This window comes from Maylandia zebra, linkage group LG7, assembly GCF_041146795.1.
Source record: "Maylandia zebra isolate NMK-2024a linkage group LG7, Mzebra_GT3a, whole genome shotgun sequence".
Lineage (NCBI taxonomy): Eukaryota > Metazoa > Chordata > Actinopteri > Cichliformes > Cichlidae > Maylandia > Maylandia zebra.
The window spans coordinates 56,017,080-56,036,921 of NC_135173.1; the positions used below are offsets into that span (position 1 = coordinate 56,017,080).

The 19,842-nt window shown below is 40.7% G+C and overlaps 1 protein-coding gene across 2 annotated transcripts in view; it reads left to right on the plus strand.

The window, feature by feature from the left end:
• ap3b1a (adaptor related protein complex 3 subunit beta 1a) overlaps positions 1-19,842 on the plus strand; it is a 60,228-nt gene that overhangs the window by 28,303 nt on the left and 12,083 nt on the right. For both annotated transcript variants that reach the window (XM_004566856.3, XM_004566855.5), the window contains exons 20-23: positions 1,899-2,037; positions 3,804-3,852; positions 7,055-7,158; positions 16,504-16,732. In XM_004566856.3, the coding sequence (XP_004566913.2) occupies positions 1,899-2,037; positions 3,804-3,852; positions 7,055-7,158; positions 16,504-16,732 (521 nt within the window). The remainder of the gene's footprint in view (positions 1-1,898; positions 2,038-3,803; positions 3,853-7,054; positions 7,159-16,503; positions 16,733-19,842) is intronic.

Sequence of the window (19,842 nt, forward strand, 5' to 3'; positions counted from 1 at the left end):
CTAAACCCCTCAGACTTGATATGTCAGGATTTACATTAGCACCTATAGTGTGGATAGAGGATGCAAAATTTGCTCAATCATATTTTAAAAAAAAGGACATTCAAAACAAAATGTGACAATCAGAAAATGTTGTAAAATCTCAACTTAAAAAAAGGTATAGCTGTATTCAAACTGGCATGTTTATGGATACCGGAGTAAAGCCTAGCAGTCGTCCAGCTCGAAGCCATGGTCTTTGTGCCAGAGTCTTTGTCTCATCTACTTCTAAGATATGCGAGGGGCATGGAAACTAAATCCAGTGGATCTCTTAGAAGGAAAAAACCAAACATTATAATGGTCTGTAGCTACGCAGCCCCATACACAACCAACTGTACTGCACGGTGTATTTTGACATCTTTCTGTCAAAACCAGCATGAACTTTTTCTGCAGTTTGAGCTGCAGTAGCTCCTCGTCTGTTGGATCGGACAACACGGGCCAGCGACCTTGGCCACCCATGACTGTAGTTTGTGTTTTTTAGCACTGTTACTTGGATCAGTTTTCATAGATACTGACCACTGCAGACCAGGAACACCTGACGAGAGCTGCAGTTTTGGAGAAGCTCTGATCCAGTCGTCCAGCCATCACAATTTGGCTCTTGTCAAACTCTGAAATCTTTATGCTTGACAATTATTTTCATCAACTTTGATAACAAAATGTCCACCTACTCCCTAATGTGTTGTCCCACCCATTAGCAGGTGCTATGATGAAGAGATGATCAGTGTTACTCACGTCACCTGTCAGTGGTCAGAATCCTTTGCCTGATCGTTTATGTTTCTAGTTAAAGTCTTCTGGGAGATTCACATGGAGGGAAAAAAACATCATACACACCTGTTACACTCTATATGCACCATCTCCCTCTCTCTCTCACACACACACACACACACACATAATGGCAGCACTGCTGGAATATTGTTAGCGCGAGTTCCATTAACAAGCTAATCTATGAGAATTTTCCTCCAGTAGCGTAACCCACATTTACATGGCTAATGGATAATGACTTTTGATTGGTCATTTAACAGCCCGGTGTTACCAGTGAATGAGATTTGAGTCATTACTACTGAGTATGCTCACGTACACTCTCTTACACACTAGCAAATTTAGTTTCTTATGCACTCTACTTCATTTGCTCATGGACACACAAACTCACACCGAATGTACCTGATTTCACTGTGTGACAGGCCGGCGGCTGACCCTGTTCTCTCCATTAGAGAGTATAATTAGAGCAACTCACCCCAGTGCTCAAACACACACAAACACGCGCACACACACATACACACGGTAATTAGAGCAGCTCACCCCAGTGCTTCCACAACAAACACAGCATAATGCCCTCATTATGGCCCAGTCATTTCAGGCAGGGCCTAATCAGGCCCACAGTGATTTATATCACTTTTTCCTGTTCGCAGCAAATGAAATCTGTAGGCCAAATTAATACTGGCTTTTCATCATCGCCCAAGTTAAAAAGCCAGTTACCGTCACAATTCCCGTCATTAATTTAACGGCTGAAAATCCCAGGCAGGCGGAGTAAACACTCATTATCGGGACAAATTGAAGAGGGACAGCAAGACTGAAAGAGAGAGGAGAAAGATGGAAAAAATCTTTTTGAGTAAATGCAACATTGAATTAACTTCACAAACAAAAACAGATTGATCTTTGTTGTTCTAATCAGGGCTGAAGCTTTCAAGTTGGATGCAAAATAGGAAAACAATAGCACCAAGTTTGTTTTATTTGTTGGCTTCCAGACTGTTTTATATTATGGAATAAATAAATATTTTACTTTTAAGAAATAATGGAGAGTGTTGGGTTTTTCTGTTTTAATGTGTATTCTCTGACTACTAAGCTCATTTTGTTTTCTTCTTCAGTGACTCTGATGAAAATGGCAATGGACCTGTAGGCCAAGCTAGCAGCTCATCCTCTGAAAGCTCCTCAGACTCTGAGTCAGACTCTGAGTCAGACTCGCCCGCACCCAAGAAGAAGACTGAAGAAAAGGCCAAGCCCAAGGTGACGATATAATGCATGGATGAAGTGGGCCTATTTGGATTTAACTGCGAGTGAGAGTTTCTAACTTTGAGAACAGAGGCTGCCAACAGCATCAGTGCAGTTCCACCAAAAATAAAATGCATTTGCTTTTTCCAAAGATGGTGGGGTCGTGGGTTGTTTGCAGTTCGTTGATCTGTCGTTTCAGCCTGGATCAAATGACCCTCAACTACTGCTTTGTTGTACAAGGTTGAGGCTGATTCTGCCCACACCGCTTATCTTCTGTTGGACAGTAGCGCATGCCAAAAATCATGTCGCATCCACTGGCACGCACCACTGTTTTGCCTTGGCTTTTTATTACGTGATTATAGGATTACTGGGGATCGCTCTGTGTCATTGCAATATCTCTAAATTGAATGCAATTGAATTGAACTTCAACTTATTGGTCGCTGTAGTTGCACACGTTTGCAATAATGGCCTTGAATCAGTGTCTTTGTAGAACTTCTTAGACTATTAAAAATACACATTATAAATGAAATTTCAAAGTCAAAGTCAAAGTCAACTTTATTTGTCGATTCTGCCACATGTACAGGACATACAGAGAATAGAAATTGCGTTACTCTCAATCCCTAGATAAATAGCAAATGAACATTTAAATATATTTAAATATAAAAGTGATTAAAAATGCAAGTAAAATAATTAAAAAGTAAAAATTTTAATAAATACAATTTTACATATAACAAGAAAGCTATACAATATACAATATAATGGGTAAGTGACATTGAGTGTGAACCAGGCAGAGTAGTGCAAATAGGCAAATAGTGCAAATGGAAATTTAAGGGGAGAAAGATCCATTATGCAGTGCTAAAGAGAAGATAATGGTATAAAACAATACAGGAAAACACACCTTTGTCACATTAAAATGTATGATATTGTACTATATTTACAATGCATAATGTCTAAATCAGTATAGAGTATGATATTAGGATAATGGCCCTGCTCTGCTTAGCCTTCTAAATATTAATGTGCAGTTCTCGCAGCGAGTTTTTGTTCTGCAGGTGCACAAGAGCTTCTAAATCAGGATTTATACCTTGGGATATGATTTGGCTCCACTATACCACCTTTTGTTTTTTCCCTTCCAGCATTTCATTTGGCCCCTTTCAGCTCTTACAATCTTTTTCTTATCTGTTTTGCTCATCACATTATTTCTCGCCCTCCGTTTGCTTTTCTGCACTATGAAATTCTCATTTCATACACTTTGTCATTTGGGCATGGCTTATGAATTATGCATCTCTACCTTTCTTTCTACACCTCTCTCTCTGTCTGTCTTGCTCTATCACAACACCCTTTAGTAACAAGGTTTCCGTCTCTATTACCACCACCGAGCGTCAATCAGAGAAAATCTGATAAGATACGGCCTCTAACTTTATGGTTTGTTTTCACTCATATCACATTGGTTTTTTTCCCCCCTCCCTATCTGCTCAGCTTGGGCTATGCAGAGTGGAATTTTATGGCTCTTTATGCGATGTGAGTGGTGCCAGGTTGGTTAGTAGGGTATGGAGAAGGAGCGATAAAAGCCCTCTTACGTTTAAGCACTGTTTTATTGTCAACACCGTACAAGCCTGACTCAGTTGCAGAGGGTGGTGAGTAGCAGTTGTGACTCAAAATGACATGTGACCGGTCACTGAAAATTCCAGACATGTTACCCGTGAACGTGGGATGAATGTGTTCAGAGACACTGTTGGTGAAATTGAAATTGAAACCATCATGTTGTTGTGCTTTCTTTTTAGGTGGCAGTGAACTCCAAGAAGGAAGTCTCTTTACTGGATCTAGATGACTGTGAGTTTTCCTACAGTTTCCGCTTGCATAAACTCACATTAACAAGAGCAGCAGGCTTCACAAAAAAACCTCTGATGTGTATTCTATTTCCCCACCGCCCAAAGTAGCAAGCAGACATAGATGATCAAGTCCTGGTGAGGAGAACTGAATTGTACCAGTTAGAGGTAGAGAAAATATTGGACTTGCATTAATCGCTTGGCTAAAAATAAAGTGCAGTTCATTGGAGAACTGTAGTGTAGGCATTCACAACATCACGTTAGAATTTGTAGTAGAGTTTAAATATTTACAACGTGTGGACCAAGAGGCGGAAACCTCAGCTGAAAAAATGAAGCCAGAGTGCCAAAAACTGCAGTTTAGTTCAGACACTCCCAACTTTGCAGCATGGAAAAGCCTTTTTAACTGTATAGCTAGTTTCCCACCTCATAACAGCTCTGAGTGAGGTGAATTTATGTATAACTCGTCCATCTGGAGGATTATGTCCAGATGTCCTGACACAGGCAGCTGCAGCTGGTCGCTATCATCTCACCTACTGAGTCACTGACCTGCAGCCCTCTATTTTGCGCCTTTGAAGCATCTTAATGGATTGTCTTGCTAATATTGTATCGTGCTGTGAGGTAAAGACTGCCCAAGAAGTTTTAGCTTCAGGTCTGTTGAATGAAATTCGAGTGTTTTATTGGTCTATTACTTTGCACTAATTAGCTGATATGTGTATATGTCTGATGCATCTGCACAGTTTATGGAGACAGCTTGCTAACCAATTTTCCTGGAGTTATTTGATAAATCGCTTCTCCTCCAAATGAGATCATCTCTGGCTCCAAAAGCTAACAAAGCATTGAGGTTTCAAAATGTGTTCCATCTTTTATACTCTCTACAGGGAGTGCAGAATTATTAGGCAAGTTGTATTTTTGAGGAATAATTTTATTATTGAACAACAACCATGTTCCCAATGAACCCAAAAAACTCATTATTATCAAAGCTGAATGTTTTTGGAAGTAGTTTTTAGTTTGTTTTTAGTTTGAGCTATTTTAGGGGGATATCTGTGTGTGCAGGTGACTATTACTGTGCATAATTATTAGGCAACTTAACAAAAAACAAATATATACCCATTTCAATTATTTATTTTTACCAGTGACACCAATATAACATCTCCACATTCACAAATATACATTTCTGACATTCAAAAACAAAAACAAATCAGCGACCAATATAGCCACCTTTCTTTGCAAGGACACTCAAAAGCCTGCCATCCATGGATTCTGTCAGTGTTTTGATCTGTTCACCATCAACATTGCGTGCAGCAGCAACCACAGCCTCCCAGACACTGTTCAGAGAGGTGTACTGTTTTCCCTCCTTGTAAATCTCACATTTGATAATGGTTCTCAATGGGGTTCAGATCAGGTGAACAAGGAGGCCATGTCATTAGTTTTTCTTCTTTTATACCCTTTCTTGCCAGCCACGCTGTGGAGTACTTGGACGCGTGTGATGGAGCATTGTCCTGCATGAAAATCATGTTTTTCTTGAAGGATGCAGCCTTCTTCCTGTACCACTGCTTGAAGAAGGTGTCTTCCAGAAACTGGCAGTAGGACTGGGAGTTGAGCTTGACTCCATCCTCAACCCGAAAAGGCCCCACAAGCTCATCTTTGATGATACCAGCCCAAACCAGTACTCCACTTCCACCTTGCTGGCGTCTGAGTCGGACTGGAGCTCTCTGCCCTTTACCAATCCAGCCACGGGCCCATCCATCTGGCCCATCAAGACTCACTCTCATTTCATCAGTCCATAAAACCTTAGAAAAACCAGTCTTGACGTTTCAGCTTGTGTGTCTTGTTCAGTGGTGGTCGTCTTTCAGCCTTTCTTACCTTGGCCATGTCTCTGAGTATTGCACACCTTGTGCTTTTGGGCACTCCAGTGATGTTGCAGCTCTGAAATATGGCCAAACTGGTGGCAAGTGGCATCTTGGTAGCTGCACGCTTGACTTTTCTCAGTTCATGGGCAGTTATTTTGCGCCTTGGTTTTTCCACACGCTTCTTGCGACCCTGTTGACTATTTTGAATGAAACGCTTGATTGTTCGATGATCACGCTTCAGAAGCTTTTCAATTTTGAGACTGCTGCATCCCTCTGCAAGATATCTCACTATTTTTGACTTTTCTGAGCCTGTCAAGTCCTTCTTATGACCCATTTTGCCAAAGGAAAGGACGTTGCCTAATAATTGTGCACACCTGATATATGGTGTTGATGTCATTAGACCACACCCCTTCTCATTACAGAGATACACATCACCTAATATGCTTAATTGGTAGTAGGCTTTCGAGCCTATACAGCTTGGAGTAAGACAACATGCATGAAGAGGATGATGTGGACAAAATACTCATTTGCCTAATAATTCTGCACTCCCTGTATGGTGTGGGACTGTATTTAACCATATAGATGTCAGTTCATGTATCGGCTTACAATTTGTAGGTAATCATCCTGTAGAAAACCTTTGCTGAAACTCATCTCACATGTCCGTGCACACATTTGCTGCACGTTTATCTGTGACTGATGCAAGCTATCAAATATAGAAAGCAAAAATGTCATTAACTTCTGTCTTGGACATAACTCAGTATCTGTGGAACTCAAGGGAGGCATAAAAGACGAATGCTTACAGGGATTTGTAGGATGATGATGAAAAAGAGCTCTAAACTTTTTGTTCATTTCTTCAGTGGCAAAAAGAATTCAGAGTGTTTACAGTTCCAACTTCCAAAATCAATGCAAAGTAAAACACCACAGTTTTTATGTAATATTAAAAAGTGCCGTTCAGCTTGTGTGGAACAGGAGAATCACAGTGTGAGGAGTAGTTTATGTTAAATTGTGTGTCTAACTCTGCATCCAGATAATCTTCATGTTTTGGGGTTTGAATCAGGTTTTCCTAAATTACTTTTTGACACAAGATCCCATGACCCTGTTGACATTTATATCAGTATGACTGCTCACGTTCAATGCTGAAATATTTTTATACGTCAGTTTGCTCTGACATGTTGTGATGTGACTTAATAATAACACTGGAGTAAAAGTTAAACAGCCTTCAGTTGCTTTCTTTTGTCATAAAGTATTATTATTATTAATATTGTAATTCTATTTTAAAAAGTAACTTTGTGTGCGACATCGCTGTAGTAGCTTTAATAATCTTTACGTTGTTGTTGTTTTCTTTGCGTTCTTTAGTTTCTCCTGCACCCACCAACGCACCAAAGCCTTCTGTGCTCTCTCAAAGTCTGCTGTCCGACCTCGAAGGCCTTTCTCTCTCCAACATCTCCTCCACTGTGCAGGTTAGTGTGTGTGTGTGTGTGTGTGTGCGCGTGTGTGCATGCGTGTATTAGATGCACACAGGCTGACATTTCCTCCATCAATGTGTGTTGAGAGTCAGTCGTTCCTTTCTGTCTGACACTGACAGTACAGCAGAGCAGCATATGAGATGGTGAAATGAGCCTCACTCCCTTGTGGAACATTTCTGCTCCAGACGCCAACTATTGACCTTTTCTGCCTTGTTATATTTATAGCAAGTCAGGATGGTCCAACAGCTCTCGTTGTTTCCTGTATCTCTTATAGTCTGTCTTTCTCACCGTCACTGTCTTTTGCACTTCCACACCCTTGATCTCTATTTCTCTCTCGTCTCTGAGTCCATCCCCTCGCTCTCTCGCGCGCTCTCTCTCTCGCTCTCGCTCTCTCCCTTATTTCTCTCCTCCTCCTGTGTCACCCTCCATCTCTCTCTGTCAGATGTTGTGTCCCTTGTGTCCTCATGTTGTGTATATCTGATGGTTGACCTTTCCCAGTGTGACGGCTCCTTTCTCTCCTCAGTATATGAGCGACTCTGCATGTCTGTGTATTTTGTATCTTGTCTCCCTCCTGGGAGGGAAATGTCCAGACTATTCTTTGTGCTGTTGCTGTGTCTTATTTTGTGACACAGCTGTATGGAAACTCTGCTCTTTGACAATGTCACATCAGAAGGTTAGAATCTAATTGAGTAGTTTTGTTGTTTGTGGGCTGTGAGTAATGATTATCGTTCTAATACAAAGCTATTTATTGATTTCAACCTTGTAAGCATGGCATAGCTTGCTTTTCCCAAAGATATTAGTTGGTGAAATAAATAACAGATAATCTATTAACGTTTTTTATTTTTATTTTTATTTTTTCAGTGAATGAATTCCTTAAACCGCTTAGTTGTTGTTATATTTTATTACTTCAGTGTCTAGTTCCACTTGTTTTTGGGGATTTTTATAGCTTCTTTGTACATGCAAAGGGTAATTTACTACTTCAAAAAAAGCTGAAGCTGAATTACCTAAAGTTTTTAGTCTAGGTGTTTTCCCCCATTACTTCTTTGCCACTATAATCCATTACTAGAAGCTCTTCTACTAACTAACAATTGCCTTTTGCTCACTTTTGTCACCCTCACCAAAAGTGACATCAAAACTGCTCACTGTGCTTTAGTGTCATTTCAACTTGTCATTCACAGTTTTTGTCCCAGCTCAAAGACGTGAGCACGATTTTTGTCGCACTTTAGTGCGATTTCAACGACAGGAGCTCAGAGATTCTCACGTTACACAGAAGCAGAACAACAGTAAAAAAAAAAAAGAGGAGACAGTCAGGTGAAGTGTTTGAAAAACAAAAAACAGTTGCTATGCTTCCTGTTTTGACTTCGTCTTGCATACAGTGCTGATACAGAGGTTTTTATGTGAGTGGTGAAACCTATTGTTCATGAGAAGACTGCAGTGGGCCCTCTGGCACCACAGCACCACAGTTGGCACGCAACACAATGAATACAGTGACCGTAATCGAGGCATAAAATAACTGTATAAATGTAATTTGTTGACTATAAACGTGAACCCCGACTCTTCCTGAACTACTGGCATCCAAGGAACTGAAGACTGAAGTGGATTGCTATAATAAAGAAGGGCTGAGCGTGGGTTACTATGTTTTTATGTTGCATTTTGGTTTTTTTTTTTGCTTTTTGCTCTGTAAACTCCGCTGACTTTTTGTTGTCATCACAGGCGTGTAAATGAGCTTCCTTTGGTCTCTTTAAAAGTGACTTTAGGCTGTCTCTAACTTTTTGTACACCCAGATTTAACTGTGTGTGTCTGTGTGCGCACTCCCAGCTTATGTGAATGGCCTCTGCTGCTGTGCGTTGGTCTGTATTCTAAGTTTGCCCGTCAGTTCTGCTCGCCTGTCAGTCAGTATGATTGACAGCTGCTCTCAGGCCAGCATTTATGCAGCACAAGTCTTGTTAGCCAATCTCTCCTCAGGTGAAGGCCAGGGAGTAATAGAGAATAGAAATGCAGATTAGAACAGGGAACTTTTTGCACATCAACATCTGATTTAGAGTCAATTCTATGCATAAATACATGATGGGCAACGGGATTCATAGACAAGGGTAAATAACCTCACCTTTATTCACGCACGCCCCTCCCCATGCATGCTCTTCAACAACAGCTCTTTCCCACACCCACACACACACACGTTGGCCCCAGTGTCATTTCTATTTCTCAGCAATCTGCCCACAGAGGCAGCGAGTCTGTCTCAGCTGAGTGCTCGGGCCTTTTTAGAGAATTACTGCATGGTTATCAAAGGCATTTAGATTAACCCTGGCCACTGTCTTTGACCCACCTCCTCCTCTGTCTCCTCCTCCTCTCCTCAGCTTCTTCATGCTACCGCTCTCTCTAATAACATTTTGACATTAGGATCTCTCACAAATGCCTCTTAAATCCTCCCCACCATCGCACCTCACCCCCAAACCTCTTCCGACCACTGTCCGTGTGTGCGGCGGGGTGGCTGAGGCTGATAACTTTTCATTCATAATTAGCAGTCAGCGAATGGGGCTGCGCTGGGGGGAAATTGAACTGTCAGCGGCGGGGCGCGGGGCATTTGACCCCATCACACCCAGAGGGGGCCATCATAATTTGTTCATTTGGTGTCCATCAGGCGGACGCCGGCTCGCCCCCTCCTCCTCCCTCGCCTCCCTCCTCACCCTTCTGACCTCCCCCGTAGTGGGCGCTCTGGGTTCACATCTAATTATGAATCAGCAAAAGGACCTCGAGCGCCACGAATATAGAAGCTCCTGCCCTCCAAACCTCCTGCTGCCACTCAAACTGCGGAGATTGCGGCTTAAGTAGGAATAAATGCCCACACGGAAGCAGCCAGTCAGTGTAGCCAGCAGGTAGTTTGGGAAATGTTTGTATTTTAATGGCGACTGCCTTAGCCACTTCTTGCTTATTAATAAGTTTGTTTCAGGCGCAATTCATTTTTCTATATCTATTTTTATATATATAAGCATTTTATCTTTTTCATATAGGTTTTGTTGACGCCATTGGTCTGGCGTGATTAAGGTTATGACCGTGTTCTCTCAAACCTCTAATGATCATATGTGTGTTTTCATTAACAGTTGACACCTAAACTTGTCTTAGCAAAAACACTTTGCCATTTAATTAATGGGGGCCACTGCTGTAAGCTCTTAAATCTTTATTTTTACAGTTATTAACATAATTGCTAGGCTATTTTTCTGCCTTTTACTGTCCATTTCTCACAATACATCATGTTTTCTCATCCTCAAGTTAAGGTTACAATAGCATTAAAATGCTTGTGAAGATTTGACCTCCATAAATAATTGGACTTTAATAAAATATGTGATTATAAGTGTATTTTCTGAATTGAACTACAGTACGTTTTTCCTATTGTGTTTCTCAAATAAATGTGCAGCTGACACCTACATAGCTAACTGTCAACTGCTTTCCCTTAACCAGATGTTAAAATATTAATTAAAATGACAGTAAAGCATAACATCTAAATCAATTGTAATTGACTTGCAATTGCTTCAGACTACAAGTCACATTTTTCATATACTTATAGCTGTTTAGCCATGGATGTGAGACAGACAGCTGAATTACCAATTAACCTAGTATGCATGGCAGTGGGACTTTGGGAGAAAGCTGGAGTACCCACAGTGGCAAAGAAAAGCCCCACCTGGGGTTTGAACCAGGAACTTTCTTGCTGTGAGGCAACACAGTTAATCCCTACAGCACGGTGCCATGCATAAGTAGTAGTGGGTTACTATTTGTGGGTGACCCACAATACCATGTGGGACAGTGTGACAAACACAGACATAAAGCAAATGAGAGTAGGCAAGGCAGATGTGCTGTAACTTGATATGATGTCAAGTTTTAATGGCTTTTTGCTTTTAACATAACAAACCTAAGGATACAAGAATTGTGTTCCCCCAGTAGTGTCCAATAAAGAAAAAACACAGACAATATTTGGGTCAGCAGTGCTTTGTAGGAGTTGAGTGCTTGAATGGCTGACAAGTTTGTTTGAAGAAGTGAATAAGGTAACCGTGTCAGTAGTACACTCTGTCTTCTCTGCAGCAATGGCTATGTTAGAGGAGCAGCATGTTGAGTGCTTAAAAGTAAGTGTTGAAGATTTAATAGAAGCTCTTATCATGAAAGCTTTGTGACCAAATCACGAAGTCTTTCTGTGAATAACAATGTGTACTGTTGGGAAAATATCCAAGTATATGCGAGTTGCTTCCTTATTCTTATGCCAGAGTAAATGTATACTCTTATCATCCACTAGTATCTGTGATTTATAAGCACGTGCATACATCTGTTAGTATTCTTTAATCCTGATCCGAGTGTCTGTGAAAGTTGTGTCTAGTTAAAATTCATGTTTTTGTATTTGGCTCTGAGTAGAGCTGAAATGATTATCTGATTAGAATCGGTCATCAAAAAAGGTTTCGGCACACAATTTTAATAGTCAAATGGTTCAAATTTGACGGCTGCAGCTATTAAATCCGAACACTTGCTTTCGTAGTCTTCAGTTCTAGTGTTTTGATTCAATTATTGTCCAAGTTATTAAGTGTTAATGCAGAAAATAATCAGTTGCAGTTGAAGATCTTTTGACTATGATGCTAATTCAAAGAAAGTGTTGACAGGCTGTTAACAGCACTTGCAAAACTCGATGAAGGACACCTCTGTTTCTGAATAACAGTCCTCTATTATTGCTAATAGTCTTTAATGGAAAATTTCAAAATTAATCATTTTAGAATACCTAATTTACAGACAAATTGGCATAAATGAACTAACCTCTGTCTATATGCGCCAGAGAGACTTCTTGTTACATTAAAGTAGTTTTAGGAGGCTGTAGTAACATTTATTTAATTCAATTTGCAGTCAAGGTCCTTGTGACGGCCCTCAATTAATTGTCATCTCCTGACTGAAGGGAACAATTAGGCCCTAAAGTCAAACACATGTCCCTCACCTTAATCCTCACAACTCTTGTAGAGCATAATGGAATCCGGTGTCTGAAAAACAGAAATGGATTTTCAATATATGCCCATACATCTCTGTACGCCTCACCCTGCTTTCTTTGAAATTGGCCTTCTAATACACACAGCACAAGGCTGCCCGGCTCTGGTTAGCCCTTTTGAATATGTCAGCGGGATTTTCAGGTCATTTGCCAGAGAGGATGCTGGGAACGTGTCGTCCGGGTTCTGAAGGTGACTGGTGTCTGTGTCATCCATCACGGGAGCTTCCTTTAAGTTGATGCATAATAGAGCCTCTCAATCAACTTCCTCGCTCATTGTCACCTCCCTCCTTCCTGTCCAAGGTGGAGACTGAGAGCCAAGCTCAGAGAGGCGGGGAGGGAAAAAAGGCAGACTGACAGAGAAGTCAAGGTTACATTCCTCTTCCCTTCTTATTTACACTTGAGGTGTTATGGGCTTGCACCGCATAACAGGACAACAATGGATGGAAGGGTGAAGCGGCTTGCGTGGGCACTTGTGTCAGGCTCTAACTGTCCGCTGTGTCAAATTGGTGATAATAAGCAGTTTGAAACCCTGTCCTATCGCTGTCCGTCCCTCCTGCCGCCTGCTTGGGGCGAGGCGACAGATAAGACCTTGAAACAGGATGTGTCTGTCAGGGAGGTAAATCTCTGCTGTGATGGGGTGGCAAACATTACGACGAGCTTTATCGACACCGACTGCTCTGACACATCCAAAAGTGGCCCAATAAATTTGCGGGCCGGCGGTGGCGTGACGGGCGCTTGTGGGGGCAGAGCAGCGTTACAGCGCAGCAACAAATGTTTGTTTGACCTCCTTTAGAGACGGCGGTCTGGGGACAAGAGACGCTGCGAGCATGTCACGAGGCCGAGGGGAGATGATGATGGTGTTGTTGTCAGAAGAGTTTATTCTGTATGTGTTCGTGGTTATGAATTTGTTGATACTGGTGGCAATAAAATACATAAATGGCCAAAAGTCTTTTGTTACTACTGAAGAAGTAAATAATTGAAAATAAGCCACAGATGTCATACTTAGTAAAAGTAATACTTGATATAATATTTATTGAATCCTACTATTAGCAGCAGATGAATGTTAAAGCTCTGATGTTTACTTACCTGTATACTTGCAGAGGCACTTACCTATTTAAAGGTGACTGTTTTAGCTTTTATTTGTTTCTGAAATGGCAGAGTTGAATCCAGTTGAATTCATTTTTATTTATATTGCGCCAAATCACAGCGACAGTCGCCTTAAGGCACTCTGTAAGGTAAAGGCCCTAAAACAATAGAAAGAAAACATATGACTTTCTATGAGCAAGCTCTTGGCGACAGTCGGAAGAAAAAACTTTTTAACAGGAAGAAACCTCCAAGAGAACCAGGCTCAGGGAGGGGCAGCTATCTGCCATGGCCGGTGAGGGGAGGGACACGGGGCAAAAGACACACTGTGGACGAGAGCCAGAGATGAACAGTAACTAATGATTCAATGCAGAGTGGTATATAAACAGAGAGAGTGAAAAGAAGTGAGTGAAGAACAAATACAGTGCATTATGGGAAGCCCCCAGCAGCCTAGGCCTATTGCAGTGTAGCTAATGGAAGGGCCTAGGAAGCATAACTAAGCCAGCAGTCTCAGCAAAGGTCTACAATGAGGTGATTATAAAAGCAAAAGAATGAATTCTGTGTATTACCATTTATCTGACTCAGCCAACAGCGCAGGCTTCAGACTGATCTTTGGTTTCTCCTCTTGTACCAAGGCGACATCAGCTTGGAAGGGATTTACGTGCATCTGAGGCAGAGCTGAGTTTACCTGAGTCCACAAGCACTGGGTTCTCTTTCTGGGCATCCTGGACGTTATTTGAAGTTGCAGAATGTCATGGTCACGGCGTGGTCTCTGGTTGACATGCTGCTACTAATCTGTGGATGTCCCTTTTAAAGCAGGGGTGGGCAACTCCAGGCCTCAAGGGCTGGTGTCCTGCAGGTTTTAGATCTCACCCTGGGTAAACACACCTGAATCACATGATTAGTCTTTTACCAAGCCGCTGGTGAACTTCAGGACACATTGAGGAGGTCATTTTGCCATTTGAATTAGCTGTGTTGGATCAAGGACACATCTAAAACCTGCAGGACACCAGCCTGGATTTGCCCACCACTACTTTAAAGAGATGAGAGCTACTAGCTAACCTTTAAGGCCTGGGAAAAGAAACTTATGTCCCATGGGTTAATGTTAATCCAGGGTCAATCCACTGTGTACATCAGATTTTAGGCTCAATCTGCCGTACTCGTTAGCTGAATAAAGCTGTTAAATTTTGTTTGTATAGTATTTGTTGAAACATAGAGTTTTCTGTCATATATACACTAAAGTGATGAGTGGCCACATTGAACAAGTTTCACATGATGGTCAGTGTATAAGTGATCCCTGTGAGCAAAAACTCTGAAAACTTGATTTCAGATGTTTTTTTGTTTTTTCTTTCAATCTTTGGTTTGTATGATGTCACTAAGAGGAGATATCCTTAATGCGGTCATCTCAGGCACACAGCTCTGGATGTTAAAGGGAGAGGTACTGAGAAAGTTATTCTGAGCCTTCAGTCTCATAAAGCTTCTCTAATAGTCCCGAGATGGAGAGTATGCAGTAGGAAATAAGCAAAGAAGACTATGATGCTGTCTAATTTACATTTTGTGTCTTTGTTTGTTCATCAAATTTATCCAAACTGTCAGACTTTTTGCTTCTCAGCACGTTGCTCCAAGAGTACAGCGATAGTGTCTGATTTCGTCTGATCGCTTCCTCGAAAGCGAGCACATTCAGACTCGTCTCGGCAGCTCTCGTCGTATGTCAAAGCGATTCTTCATCCTCACGCAGCACATGACAAGGCGAAGGATTCCTTTTACATTTCCCACCCAACTGAGAGCGCTCTGGCAGCGCGTTCTACTTTAATAAAACAATGCACGCTGACACTACTCAACACGCTGAAATATACCATCAAGCCCGCCCCTTTCCACAGTTTCCTCGCATTATATTCTTAGTCATATTCAATTAACTCAGTTAGTTGAAACACCTCGCTTAATCATTTATTTACAGGATCTGTTTTTCTTCCACTGCTTGTTTTGTTTGTTTTTTTCTTTTGCCATTCATTTTGTTACTCTTGTGACTTATTTGAGTTTTTTTTTTTTTTTTAATCTCTTTCAGGTGATAAATAGATTTTTTTTTTTTTTTGTTAAGTCTCTGTACTCATCATTATTTTCACCAGAATGACATGCATCTGTTTAGGCTCTGTGCTGGTGTGTGAGTGCATTCAGGTGCTAATTGTTTCAGAGGGTGTGAAAAGGCTATATCTGTCTCATGTTTTTAACTAATTAGTGCTGTCATTCCAGACAGAAGAGCCTTTGACTTCTATTGACTGTTAAACTACTGAAAGCTGTTATACTTTGGAGATTTTTTTTTTTCAAACTTAGTGTTTTTTTTCCTCCTACAGCAGAGGTGTGTCTGGTGTTTGTGCACATGATGATTTTCCCCCCCACTTTGCATTGTGTAGTGTACCACTGCTGGCTGTCCTACCTTCTCTTTCGAGAGCATCTGATAAAAATCTCAGCCGCACCGGTTGTTAACAATTTTTATTCTAGTAATGAGATGTTTAATTTTTACATTTTTTTTTAAAAAAACATTCAACCACACTCTTCCCCCTCATTTCATGTCTGTATGTTTTTTAAGTTAATGCTGTTTTCTGCCTCTGAAAAGGTAAAAGCCCCTTTAAAAGGCCAGCGAATGGCAGTTTTGGCCCATGCAGGCACTTGTGTTTCTTTTCATTAGAGGTTGTTTTTATTCAGCCTGGGTTGACTGAGCATCCAGCCCATTTCCACCTAACTGGGCTGATTGGAGGGCATTTCTTAAATGTGCTCCTCTTTATCCTACAGAGTTAATAAAGGGAGCTTTGGGGTAGGAGAGCGGGCAGCCAACACTTCGTCCCACATCGCTAAAAATGCAGCCTTTTGGCCGCTGATTGGATGAAATAAATTGTGTGAATATAGGTGATGGGCAAACCGAGGATTTGTATTAATTTGACTTTTTGTGTTGATGCATTTGCGCTGTAATGTACAAAGCAGTCTCTGGTTTTGTGTTGATTCAGGAAGCTTTACGCTGTTGGGTAATGTGCTGCATTTGCGGTTTTGTTGGGTGTTTGTTTTTGTTTTTTAATCATCAGCAGGCTTTGGTTCATTCCTGCCCAAACTGGAGTTTATTACTATAATGATCATTTTTTTATGATTTGATTTTTTTTTGTCAGCATTGTTTGTTTCCTCAAAATGACTCCAAAAAACCCACATTTAGAACCAGTGGTATATCCCTGTTTTATATGTCCTTCCAGGTCACCACTTCATCTTTTGGCCCTTTGAAAACCTATGAGCTGCTTCACCATATGACAGGAAAAGGTCTGTCGGCCAAGTACCATTTCCCCAGGCAGCCATGTTTGTACCAGCCCAGTATGGTTGCAGTACAGGTCATACTGACCAACAGCTCAGACCACGCCCTGGAGGAGATCCATATAGGAGACCAGAGCCCTGCAAGCCTGAACATCCACTGCTTTAACACCATTGGTGAGTTTGATTTCAGTAAATACTCCACAGTGGGTCATCACAAACCCAGTAAATAGTAAGCACACTACTTATTTTTAATCAGGATGGCACATTTTCAGCATTGTCTTATAATTAAAGTAGGTCATGGATTTACATCAGTGCTAACAAAAGAAATTCTGTAATTCTTCTACACTAAGGATTACAGTTTTAAATCTGTGCTAATGATGTATCGTCTCCTGAAGTGTTCTTCCTTAGCATGCTTTGTTGTGCTTCTGCAAGCTGTTTTTAGTTGCTTATAAACAAAACTTTTACTACTTTTAGTAATTTAGTTACAATACATGTGTCGAGGGGTTTCACTGGAAGAAGCTTTTTTTTCTCACAAGCAAAAAAGATCAGTGACCCAAAGTGTGTGAGTGGCAGCGATAATAAGAGCTGTTAGAATTCTGCAAATACTAACAAAAATACTATCACTGCTTCCTTTATTAGTTCCTTTAGCTTTTAATACACTGGGCTAGCTTTTATTACAAGAAAGGAGATAATTCTATCCCTTGTACTTTTAATCTGGCAGATGTGCTGAGAACCTGTCAGGGAGCAGTGCAAGTTTACTCAGATTCTCTGCTCTTCTCTTTTGCTCAGTCCTGATAAGTCTTTCTTCACACCTTGTTTGAGTCAGCAGCCACTTCAGTCTGAGTTTAGGCCTCCTAGAGTCTGCCTGTAGGACAAGCAATGACCATACCACAAACCTGACTTTTAAACCAGAACAGCACTCTAAGCTTTAGATGTTTTTCATGTTGTGTAAACTCATTTAAATGTTTTTTTTTCTTCTTGCCATTTTATGTCATCCTGCATTAGTTAAAGTGTTTGTGGCAGTATTACTGTCACTGAGTCCTTGATGTTCTGGCAGCGGTGGTGAGGTCTTTGTTTTTCAGTCAGTGGATTAACCGTTGGTCTGGATAGTGACTTAAAAGAATTCCTTGATCTGACCAGTACACTCACAATCAGGTCACTCCTGATTGTGCACAATCATCTTGTGCAGTTGTTTGTTTTTGTTAAATGGATATTAATGAATGTAATAAAAAAAAAAACCTGTAACCTCTCATCAGCTAATGACACCATCTCATTCCCTGAGCCTGAAAACAGCCAACGTTACTTCAGCTAATCCCTTTTCTAATCATTACAAACAAACATACACTCACACCTATTGCCCTTACACACTCTTGTATGATGACTACACTTGGTATATTCCATTTGTGTAGACACACACACACACAAAGAGAACTGCTGTGCGTCAGAGCATGTTAAAACTGTCAGTTTCGGGGAGATTGATTGGGCATTGAAGAAACTCGAGCAGCCAAACAGTTTCTAATTTGGATCAACTGAGCCCGGCGAGTGGGCGGCTGAACTTTATTTGGATAATTTGCAGAGGACGAATGCAGACAAACCTTAATGTGTGGTGAGGAGAAATACATGACACAGTTTGTATTTAATATGAAATCTTGCCCTTTGATTACTTGATTTGTTTACCGACATGTTCCTAAACCAATTAACAGCTTTTCTGTTAACTCATTTGGAACAAGTACTTTACATGTAGCTTATCTCAATATGGCCAAAACAATTATTGTAGATTTAGATTAGTGGATATGTACATTACATGTGTAGGTGTAATGTAGATTATCTTCTTCCCCAGTCCGTGTTAGATTATCTCCAATTTTTACCCTGTGTTAGAATAAAAAATTTTAAATACTAAAACAAGAATAAACTGTTCCTTTGCTACTTGTTTAGAGGTCCTTACACCCAGCTGAGTGTTCACAACCCAGTCGATATTCTTCTTAAAATAAAATAAATAGCTAATAGTAGAGCTGGGCGATATAAGATTTTTTCTTATCATGATATGTTTTTTTTTTCATTTCAGGCGATAACGATATCTATCACGATATAAGCCAAATAACTATATTTGTAAGATTTAAATGTGCCGTTGCTCACAAGTAAAATGTGAAATAATCAGCAGCTTGTTTTGATTTAAATATTTATTTCCCATAATAAGTTCAACAGGGTAGATGTACTTAAGGAACATGAGACTTTTTCAGATAAATAAAGGCAAATATTGCAAACTACACAAAAGGCAGCTGCTAAAGCGTTTAAGTTTCAAAATAGAACAAACGAAACAGACTAAATTGTCAATTCCACTTAGAAACAAAATATTAATTCTAAAAATAAATCTTAGTTTGTTTTACAGAAGAACAGACAAAACTGACTAACTTTTGTCAATATCAAATAAACTGAGAACTCAAAGGAAATTCTCAATCTCTCCTTGTTGTATAGCTGAGCTTTTCAAACAGTTTTAACAGTTACTTTAGTCTGACAAAAGCCGAATGACGAATTAGCGCTTCCAGTCAGAGATTGAGCATGCACCGCTTTATTGCATTTCCAGACTTGCTTTCGGCACAATTTACAGTGCGCGCTACTCTGTTTTTTGTCAGACTTGAAATAGCAGAAATACCTTCACACTATGGAACTTCTATGGCTCTTCCGTTCAACAATCTCTCCGGCGTTGGAACCATCATCTGTTTTCTCTTCGGTAACCTTCGGTCACGCTCTCGGTTGATTTTTCTCTAGTCAGCACACTCATTTCCTCCATTACCCAGGCGGCACGGCGGCTGGCTGCTTACCAAACAAATACACATGTGCGGCTTGGCACTTGTGCTGTACGTAACAAAATCACGTGACGTGACGCTGCGGCTGTGATTGGTTCGGCTCTGCACTATTTAATTTGGATTGGCTGTTCTTCTTCTTCTACTTCTTTTTTTTCTTTTTTTTGTTTTAAGAGGACGAGAGATGAGGCCTATCGCAATAGTTTAACTTTTCTATCGAGAAAAAGTTATTTCGCAATACATATCGTTATCGTTCTATCTCCCAGCTCTAGCTAATAGTGCACATTGCTTATTTATTTGTGTACAGACTCAAAGACCCTAAAGACAAAGCAAACACTTTACTTGATTTAGAGCCCATCACAGAAGGCTGGATTGGAGGGCGTCCATGACGGCTCTGTTTTTCACTGGGTTTCCACTTCCTCCTCCTCTTCTATCTGTGGAAAGAGTTGTACAGTAAACGGGCCTGCTCCACAGAGAGAG